Source organism: Otolemur garnettii, unplaced genomic scaffold (genome assembly GCF_000181295.1).
Source record: "Otolemur garnettii isolate 467f Iridium unplaced genomic scaffold, OtoGar3 scaffold00035, whole genome shotgun sequence".
Lineage (NCBI taxonomy): Eukaryota > Metazoa > Chordata > Mammalia > Primates > Galagidae > Otolemur > Otolemur garnettii.
Window position 1 is genome coordinate 14,006,945 of NW_003852430.1, and position 11,273 is coordinate 14,018,217.

An 11,273-nucleotide genomic window follows, 5' to 3' on the forward strand; every position below is an offset into this window, starting at 1 on the left:
AAAAAAAAAACAGCATATACATAAGAATTAAACAGCAAGCCCAGAAATAAACTCTCGCACATATGGTCAATTAGTTCTTGACATGGGTGCCAAAACCATTCATTGGAGAAAGGACAGTCTTTTCAATAAATGATACTGGGAAAACTGGTTATCCACCTGCAGATTAAAAGGTTGGACATTTACCTTACTATACACAAAAACTAACTCAAAATGTATCAAAGATCTAAACTTAAGAACTAAAACTATAAAGCTCTTAGAAGAATATTTCAGGGCAAATCTCCATGATATCTCATGCATATGACAACAAAGGCACAGGCAACAATAACAGAAAATAAGTAAGTTGCACTTCATCAAAATTGGGAACATTTTTGTACCAGAGGACATTATCAAGAAAGCAAAAGGACAATCTATAGAATGGTAGAAAATATTTGTAAATCATATTGACAGCAGTTAATATCCAGAACTCCTGCAACTTTGCTCAAAAAAAAAAAAAATCCAATTCAAAAATGGCAAAGGACTCGACTAGATACTCCTCCAAAGAAGATATACAAATGACCAATGAACACATGACAAAATGCTTAGCATCATTAATCACTAGGGAAACGTAAATCAAAACTATAATGGGTTTAACCAAAAAACTGGAAAATTGATGTCAAGAATGTGGACAAATTAGAATACTCATGCATTTCTGATGAGAAAGTAACATGATGTAGCCTCTGTCATTCTTCAAAAAGTCAGAATTACTGTGTGGCCAAAGCAATTTCACTCCCAGGTATATATCTAAAAGCATTGAGAGCAGGGACTTGAACAGGTATCTGTATACCCATGTGCATAACATTACTCACCATGGCCACAAGGGGGGAACAATCCCAAGTGTTCATCATGAAATGAATGGATGAACAAAACGTGGCACACAGAGCCATGCAGTGGAATACTATTCAGTCATAAAAAGCAATGGAATTTGAATATGTTGTGACATAGATGAGCCTTGGAAACATGCTTAGTGAAATAAGCTGGACACAGAAGGACAAGTGTTGTCTGACTCCACTTCTATGAGGCACCTAGAGTAGGCAAACTCCTAGAGACGGAGAGTAGAATAGAGGTTGTCGGGCTGGGGGAGGTTACTGTTTAATGGGTACACAGTTTGTTATGGGGAGGATGAGAAAGTTTTAGGCAGAGACAGTGGGTATGGTTCCACAAAATTGTGAATGTATTCAATGCCACCAGTTATATACTTACAAATGGTTAAAATTATAAATATTGTTAGATATATTTCACCACAATAAAGAAAAAAAAAGAAAGCACATTTGCAAAGCTGTTCATCTATTTGATGTGATGGTAGGCATCTTCATTTTTGAACCACTCAAGTTTTTGTTAAACCTACCATCCCTTAGAAACTGCTCTGATAGACATCACCAAATCCAGCAGATAGCTTTTCAATTCTCATTTTATATGAACAATCTACAACCCTTGACAGTGTTAATGGGGTGGAAAATCCAGCTGCATTTTCTAGGCGGGGCCTTTGGTAGATGAGGTCATCAGGGTGGAACATTAGTGACTTTGTAAAAGGAGAAAGACCTTAGCTGGCAGGCTTGGCACCTGAACTAGCGATTCTGGAACTCTGTTGACTGAATATGAAAATTGTATACTAAAGTAGTTTCTGAAACTCAGGAAATAGAATCATCCATATAGTTTATTTAAGCCTGTATAGTAACCTGGTTAGTAATTTAGCCTGCGATGCAGCCTCACCTTCGTAATTGACCATAAGTTTTTCCCAGCTTTTTTGACTGCTTTGCTTACATTTTCTGTTTTCCTTAGAATTTCCAGATGATATTAATCCAGTTACCAAAGAAAAAGGTGGACCCAGGGGCCCAGAACCTACACGCTATGGAGATTGGGAACGGAAGGGCCGTTGTATTGATTTTTAAGTCATGTATTCTTTAATTGAAGGATTATTTTTTGAATATATCCTTTTAAGTCATGTAATTTCCATAATGTGTTTAAAAATATATCTGATGGCTTTGGATAAAAATACGCTGCCATAAATATAGGAAAGGGTAAATATTTTTACATTAGTACATAGTATCTTTAAATTTATCGCAGCATATAAAGATGATTCGAGCTGTAAACTTTTACTTCATTGTTTTTTCAGTTTAATCGGTTTCTTGTAAAAGGCACATGTAAATAAAATATTTTTTAAATGATTGTGTTGCTGTGTTGTAGTGTCTTTTTATTATTTATTTATTTATTTATTTTAGAGACTCACTTTATCACCCTCAGTAGAGTGCCATGGTGTCACAGCAACCTCCAACTCCTGGGCTTAGGTGATTCTCTTGCCTCAGCCTCCCGAGTAGCTGGGACTACAGGTGCTCACCACAATGCCTGGCTGTTTTTTTGTTGCGGTTTGGCTGAGGCCGGGTTTGAACCCACCACCCTCCATATATGGGGCCAGCGCCCTACTCACTGAGCCACAGGCGCCGCCCTGTAGTAGTGTCTTTTTCAATGTGAGTTGAAAAAGGCATTGTACTTTGAGAAGGCCACAATAACAGCAATTTTTTTTTTAGCCAGATAACTTGGGTTTAAATCCTGACTTGCCTTTGGGTAACTTTTCTGTTTTAGTGTTAGTGTATATAAATTGGAGATATTAATAGCTAATAATTTTAAATGATAAATAATATGCGTATTAGCATTTCTCAGAAAAATAGAACCAATAGGGTAGACGTAGATAGAGGTAGATTGATTGATTATGAGGAGTTAGCTCATATAATTCTTGAGGCTGAGAAATCCCATGATCTGTCATCTGGAAACTAGAAACTCAGGACAGGCAGTGGTGTGGTTTAGTTTGATTCAGAAGGCCTGGCAGGGGAGCCAGTGATATGAATGAAACCAGTCCAAAGGCAAAAGAAGATTAAATGAAATGTCCCCGCTCGAGCACAGAGGCTGAAAAGGAGAGATGAATTCCTCCTTCTACCTTTTGACCTATTCAGGCCCTCATTGACTTGCATGATGCCCACCTGCATTGGGAGGACCATCTGCTTTACTGAATTGACCAATTCAAGCATTAATCACATCCAGAAACTGTTGAACTTCGGTACCTCATGGTCTATTCAATTTGACACAAAAAATTAACCATCCCACCATATAAGCCACTTGAACCAGTGTGTAGCCCATGAACCTCTCAGTAAGCATCAGCTATCCTTAAATTATGAATCAGGTTCTCCAGGCTTCCTGGGGAGAAAGAACTAAAAACTGAAATTTGAAATACTTGAGTTGAAATTATTTTATATAACTAGAACATTAAAAAATCATTAGTTGAAAAATAAAAGATTATTTAAATGAATAAACTAAAATATGTTAGTTTGGAATATAAAATTAAGGTAGCTGTCCAGGTTTACACAGTTGTCTTTGCTGAAATTTAAGTTGAAATTTAATCCCCAGAGTGGTAATATTGAGAGGTGGAGCCTTTGAGAGATTGCTTCCCTACCTCTCTGTTCCAGGATGCCCGGTAAGGAAGTTGAAAGAGATTATTCTCCAGCTTTAGGGTTTAATGTGTACCCCTCTGGGTTTCTGATTTGGGGTTTCTTATTTTTCCCTTTTGGAATGGGAATCTGTGTCTCATGCCTGTCTCACCACTGTATCTTGCAAATAGATAACTTGTTTATACAGGCGAGTAGATGAGACTTTGGAGTTAGTGCTGGAACGAATTAAGACTTTGGCGGTAGAGGATGGAATTAATGTATTCGTAAGTGAGAAGGACGTTAGTTTTGGGGGCCCAGGAGCAGAATGCTGTGGTTTGTCCCTCTGAAACTCATGTAAAAATTTAATTCCCATTGTAACAATATTTTAATGGGGTGGAAAATCCAGCTGCATTTCCTAGGTGGGGCCTTTGGTAGATGAGGTCATCAGGGTGGAACATTAGTGACTTTGTAAAAGGAGAAAGACCTGAGCTGGCAGGCTTGGCCCCTTGCCACATGGTGCCCTGTGCCTCAGGACCCTGCAGAGGATCCCCCCAACCCCAGCAAGAAGAGCCTCACCAGATGCAGCCCCTCAGCCTCGGACTTCTTGGCCTCCAGAGTAACAAAGTAATAATAAATTGTGTTTCTTTATAAATTACTGAGTTGCAGGTTTCTTTTATAAGAAAACAGATAAGTAGGTATGGAGGGGTAATATGAGGAAAATGGGATAGAATGGGTGAGCTTAGTCAGTTTTGATGACTCGAAGGCTTCTGTCCTGTGGTCTTCTGATAACTGGGTCAGGAAACGTCAGGTCTGGTTTACAGATCTGGAATCAAGGAAGGAAGGAACTGCTGGGTCTTAGGGCCTCCTTTGCTGCGTGTCCTCAGGCCTCACTCAGTTGCCAACATTGGGCCTTCAGGCCCCAGGCTACACTTGAGCTTCTTAGGAAAAAGGGTTTTCAGAATCTAAACACAGAATGAAGTAGTAGTTTAATAACTGTGTGATATGAATTATTAGTGCAATATTATTTGAGAAGATTGTAGGGACACTCATTTAAGAGGATGAAAGTTATTTTCCTTAGAAACTAACTGGTGTGCTATTTGGAAGTAATCATTTGATTCTTAGATCCATTTTCTCTCTTAGTCAACTCTTGTTCTATTTGCAGTCCTGAGTAAGCTGCTAAGTAATAACCAAGTATTCTATAACCTGGGCAACCTACAGTTAGCCCAAATCAGCGAAGGGTTTTACTAAGTTAACATTCCCAAAAAGTAGGTTAAATTTTTTTACTGTATGCTTTTGCTTGTGTTCTACAGTAATCAACATGATATGTGATAAAACAACATTCAGAAGCTAATATAAAATAAATAACAACCATAATGTTCTATTGAGAGCCTTAACCTCTGCTCATAGTAACATGTTTCATGACAGTTATCAAATACAGAGGTAAAACGGAGATTATTTGTGGTCTGAGTGTCTATCAAACATTAATGAACTTGAAGACTGTCAATTTGATACCTACAAAAGATGATGTGGCAGCCATCGAAACACATTGCCCACATGACCTATGGGCAGCAGGAGTTAGCGGAGAACCCCAGCAGCTACCCTATGGGATCTGCCACTGCGTTCCTGCTGTTCCCCACCAAGGAATTAGTATGGCAGGGCTGTTAATGCTGGCCCACTCCTCTGATGAGCAACATTAACTCAACAACTCCCCTTTCGCCTGCCCAGAATTTTCTTAGCACCATGCTACTGTCTAAGACTTCTCCCACCCAATGCTTCTTTCCTATACTCTCCCCTTCACAGGAGTCAGACCTTGCCTACTACTCTCCTTTAAAGTTCACAGCTAATAAATCTTTTCAGACTTAATACCATCGTGCTGTTTCTTAGAGAACCCTAATTAACATGGATAATTTTAAAAGAATTTATAGACAGGTTTTCAGAAAAGGTCACACAAAGCTTGTGACTTTTTCTAGTATAATCATAGTTTAAATACTTTACATTGCTTGGGGGATTTCTGGGAAATTATATGTTGATCTTTTATGTACAAAGTTCATACCATGGAGAATTGTATCTATCGGGTGTTTTGACTGAATAAGTTATGTCCAGCATTTTTCTTATTTGGATGTAAGTTAGTGGGACCTACTCTGAGTCAAAATATGATATTATTAAGCTTGTAAGAGCAGGCCTAAAGCCACATTCTGCTAATAAATAATCAATATTCATTGGCTGATTGAATAGTTTACAGTGTGAAAACTTCATAATAGCAACTGTTAATGATAATCATCAATTCAAAGGACAATTTCAGAACAGGACAGTAAGTTTCATAAGTACAGGATAAAAGTGGTGATGGCCGATTAATCAGTGTTGATTGACCAATTAGAAAGACGGTAAAATGAAGAGTGCCTGGTGAGTTCATCCATTCATTAAATTGATTCATTCATTGGTGTCAGTTACCTGTGTGCTGGGTATTCTGCTAGGCTCTTTATATTTAGTGATGAATGAAACAACCCCTGTCACGGTGGGGTAAAGGCTAGTGTGTTTGATTCGCACCTGTGAACAGTTCCAAATGACAAGCTACTGAAGACGAAATAGACTGCAGGTCCACCAGACCAAAAAGACTTCCTAAGTTTGACGAGACTGTCAGTTTCTGGGCGTTCAGTACTAGATGACTCTTCAAAGACCTGCAGTTTCACCTTGAAAATCTAAACTGATTCTAAGTGATATTTATTAATTAAATAGTCTATGAGCAAACATGTTCTGACTTTGCCACAGATAAGCCTCCATGGACATTGATCAAGAAGTTGTGGAATGAGCAGAGTGGTATAATTAAGATTCCTGGGTATATAGATTCCTTAAGCCATTTCTAGTCCAAGAAGAGCATTTCTGGTGGACATCCTTCTGTGTAACACTGAAACTAAGCTCTCCCAGACATTCCTAAGCTATAAATGAATTATAAAAGATAATTGAACTATCCATGAATAGGACGGTGTATGTCAAATTAGGAAATCTGTATGATGGATGACCACTTTGTTCTAAGTCTTCAAGATGTATTTGTAGAAATAGACACCTCTTGATGACACTGCTGTTGACATTGGCCTTGGTTCTAACATGGACTGCTTTTTGTATCTCCCTCTCCTTTTTAGTGAGAAAATACCGTATATTCTGTCTAAACCAGGTTTTCTCTTATAATCACCCAAGTCTGGGTGGCAAATCAAAGAAAAACAGCCATCTCTGTTATTCAAGGTTTTACATGGAGATGACAGGGTCTGCTCATATAAGTGGTGATTAAACTTTTTGGTCTTAAGACCCTTTAATACTTTTAGAAACTTTTGAGGTCCTAAAATTGTTGAGGACCCCAAAGAAACTTTTGTTTATGTGTTTCATATCTTGCTATACTTAACTGGATTAGGAATTAAAGCTGATTCATATTTAAAATATTTAGTTCATTTGAAAATAACTTTTGTTTATGTGTTTCATATCTAGCTATACTTAACTATATTAGGAATTAAAGCTGATTAATATTTAAAATGTTTAGTTCATTTGAAAATAACCCAGCAATGAACATATTGCGTGTTAACATAAAATAACATTTTAAAAATAAAACTAAAATAAACTAAATAAAACTAAAAAAACAAAAAAGAAACTGAGAAGAGTGTGATATTGTTTTATATTTTGGCAATTCTCGTCACCGTCTAACTTAATAGAATAACTTCTTTACCCCATATACCAACCCAGGAAGGAGAGGCCAACATTGTGTTTTTAAGGTCCCAGTTCTTTCTGCACCCCTTTTATTCCTCCAGGGAAGTAAATAGCTATTGTGACTCGTGTCCTTTGAGGGAGCCACTGCTGAAAGGCACAGGCTTTGGCTTAAAGAGCAGGTATGGTCCATTTTGTCTTACAACAAACAGTACCCAAGATAGAAAAGCTCTGAGGGAATGGGGTAGGGAATACCCAGGACTAAGTGCCAAGTGCCCGAGAGCTGTATTTGTTTCCTAGGGCTTTCATAACAAAAGTACCATGAACTAGGTGACTTAAGACAACAGAAATGTATTCTTTGACAGTTCTGAAGGCTAGAATTCCGAAATCAAAATGTTGGCAGAGCCATGCTCCCTCTGAAACCTGAAGGGGAATCCTCTTTGTCTCCTCTTAGCTTCTGCTGGTATGCCAGCAAGCCCTAGTATTCCCGGTTTGCAGGTGCATGAGTCCAGTCCCTGCCTCTACAGTCACTGGGGTTCTGTGTGTGTCTCTGTCTTCATACAGACGTCTTTTTATAACACCAGTAATGTGGTATTAAGGGCCAACTCTATGCCAGTGTGAACTCGTCTTAACAAGTTGCATCTGCCGTGACCCTATTTCCAAATAAAGTCACGTTCAAGGTAGGAGGGGTTAGAGCCTCAACATACATTTCTTGGGAGATGCATGATCAACCCATAACAAGAGCCATGATACAAGATGCCTACACCAAGCCTTGTATGTAGGAAGTGGCCCCCAGCCTTTCAGTGAGCCAGGCATGCCTGGATGTCATTATTTAGTGATAAACTAAAGACAAGAGGCCTTTCCCCAAATTTCTAGATTGTGTAAGCACTTAGGGACACTTACACAACCTCAAAGAAGAGAAGGAAGTCCCCCCTAGTCCATTCCCACCACCCCCAATAATGTGGATGTCCTTGCCTTTCCCTGGGGGTTTGACCCAGCCATGTGCCCCTGCATGGATGAGTTACCCTCGGCTCCTGGTTGTTACCACGCCGTGGGCCATCCCAGGTCCAGTCATAGGCAAAAAACCAAAAAAATCCTAAGGTCACTTGCTAGTCAAAAGTGAACACACTTTTAGGAGGAAGGCTTAGTAATAAAAAATGTTGCAGTTACATTTTCTTTAATAAATTGAAATTCTACTTTAATAACTATAAACTTTGGAAGCGGCTATTTCTGTATCAGTCCCTGTAAGCAGCAGGGAAGGGACAGACAACAGACTCGCCTTAGACGTCCCTCGGCCGAGAATATGGGAGGCTGCATGTTTTCTTCCATTTATATAAAGATCATCGAAGTGCCCCATTTCTGCTCAAATCCATTTGAGTTAGCACCACTCTGATTTTTCCTTAGTTTTCAGACTAGAATCTGTCTGCAGTTTTTTCCTCATAAATAGCAACCTCCCACACAGAGACAAAATGAAACCTCTGTCTACGGTTCAGTAATCAAAGCATCCTCACATAGTTGCACAGAGGAAGAGTCCAGAAATAAGGCAACAATAACGAAGTAGATTTATAAAATTACATAAATATTACGTAAAAGCATAATATTTGACAATAGAACTAATTATCAAGAACATACTGCCTATGCCAAACCACTCTATTTGTTAAATATGTTGTTAAAATTCCTTTTGGAAACAGTGAGAAATACTCTGGTTTCTCTTCAGATCATATAAATCTTTCACCTTTTACTAAAACAGTGAGCAGGTAGAGATATAGGAAATTGTCATTCATTCCACCTCAAGAGACACTGACTAGGCAGTTTTAGCAACCAATATTGGGGGGCATTTGACAAGAAGAAATCACTTTATTTTTAAAAATATATACAAATACATACATATCTCTCTATATATATTTCTACCCCTCTCCCTGTAGAGTTTTGAGTGATCTGATGTCCAAAAATATTCACAGCCAGCTAATGGAAAATTACTGCAGTTCATCAACTCATTTACTTAAACATTTATTAGCCATAACCTATTAAAATGGTGTCAGAGATAAACAGGCACATTAAAGTTTTAAGACGTTTATTTAGTCAGACAGTGATTTATGATCAGGCAGCACCAAATATCAAATTGTTCAGGGCTCCGTGGAGAGAGCAGAAGGGGGGCACTTTTGCAGGTGTACCTCATTTTATTTCACTTTTCTTGATCATGCTTTGCAGATGTTGTATTTTTCATAAACTGAAGTTTTCTGGCACCCCCATGTCAAGCACGTCTGTTGGCACCATTTTCCACAAGCATGTGTGTACTTCATGTCTCTGTGTCATAGCTGGTAGTTCTGATAATATTTTGGATTTTTTATTGTTGTTATACTTATTACGCTGGTCTTATATATTACAATTGTAATGATTTGGGGGTGTCACAAATTACACTCATTTAAGACAGTGAACTTAATTGATAAATGTTGTGTGTGTTCGGACTGGTCCACTGTCTGGCCATCCTCCCCTCTTCTCTCTCCCTCTCCTCAGGCCTCCCTATCCTCTAAGACACAACCATATTAAAGTTAGGTTACTTACTAACCCTACAATGGCCTCTACGTGTTCAGATGAAAGTAAGAGTCACACATCTCTCACTTTAAATTAAAAGCTAGACATGATTAAGCTTAGTGAGGAAGTTAAGACAGCTGAAGCTGGGTCTCTTATCCTGAACAGTTAGCCAAGTTGTGAATGTGGAAAAGTTCTTGAAGGAAGTTATAAGTGCTACTCTAGTGAATATATGAATAATAAGAAAGTCAATCAGGCTTATTCCTGATACAGGGCAAGTTTGGTCTGGATAAGAAGTTCAAACCAGCCACAACATTCCCTTCAGCCAAAACCTCATCCACAGCAACACCCTAACTTTGTTAAATTCTAGAAGGCTGAGAGAGGTCAGGAAACTCCAGGAAAAAAGTCTGAAGCTAGCAGAGGTTGGTTCATTAGGTTTAAGGGTAGAAGTTATCTGCATGACTCAAAAAGTGGACAGCGAAGCAGCAAGTGCTGATTTAGGAGCTGGACTGAGGGGTTGTCCAGGAGACTGAGCAGAGATCACTGACAAAGGTGGCTGCAGTGAGCAGCATATGCCCAAGGGAGACAAAACAGCCTTCTATTGGAAGATGCCGCCTAGGACTTTCATAGCTAGGTAGGAAAAGTCAGTGCCTGGCTTCAGAGGGCAGGCTGACCCTCTTGTTAGGGGACCTGAAGTTGAAGCCAATGCTCCTTTACATAGTATCATTTCAAAAGTCCTAGGGCCCTTAAAAATTGTGCTGAATTGCCTACACCTATGCACTATAATTGGAACAACAAAGCCCGGATGATAGCACATCTATTTGTACCAGAGCTTAATGAATATTTTGATCCCACTGTCAAGACCTACTGCTCAGAAATGAAGATTCCTTTCAAAATATTGCTGCTCACTGACAATGCACCTAGTCACTCAAGAGCTCTGCAGGAGATGTACAGCAGATTAGTGTTCTTTTTGTGCCTGCTAACATATAATCTATTCTGCAGCCATGGGTCAAGAAGTAATTTTGGCTTTCAAGTCTTCCTATTTAAGAAATGTACTTTGTAAGGCAATAGGTGCCTTGGGTAGTGTGATTCCTCTGATGGGTCTGGGCAAACAAAAACTTCCTAGAAAGGACCCCCCATTCTAGATCCTATTAAGAACATTGACGATTCATGGGAGGGGGTAAAAATATCAACATTAAAAAGAGTTTGGAAGAAATTGATTCTAATCCTCAGAGATGACTTTGAGGGGTTCAAGACCTCAGTGAAGGAAGTCACTGCCTACGTGGTGGAAATAGTGAGAGAACTAAAATTAGAAGGGGAGGCTGAAGGTGTGACTGAACCGGTGCAATCACAAAATGAAACCTGAAAGGATGGATAGTTGGCTCGGCGCCTGTGGCTCAAGCAGCTAAGGCGCCAGCCACATACACCTAAGGTGGCGGGTTCGAATCCCCAGCCCGGGCCTGCCAAACAATGATGGCTGCAACCAAAAAATGGCCAGGCGTTGTGGAGGGCGCCTGTAGTCCCAGCTACTTGGGAGGCTGAGGCAGGAGACTCGCTTGAGCCCAGGAGTTGGAGGTTGCTATGAGCTGT

At 39.4% G+C, this 11,273-nt stretch overlaps 1 protein-coding gene across 2 annotated transcripts in view; it reads left to right on the forward strand.

The window, feature by feature from the left end:
• SDHAF4 (succinate dehydrogenase complex assembly factor 4) overlaps positions 1–2,026 on the forward strand; it is a 7,819-nt gene extending 5,793 nt beyond the window's left edge. For both annotated transcript variants that reach the window (XM_023513147.1, XM_012805070.2), the window contains exon 3: positions 1,819–2,026. In XM_023513147.1, the coding sequence (XP_023368915.1) occupies positions 1,819–1,928 (110 nt within the window). In that variant the 3' untranslated portion in view covers positions 1,929–2,026. The remainder of the gene's footprint in view (positions 1–1,818) is intronic.
• Positions 2,027–11,273: the final 9,247 nt, after the last annotated feature.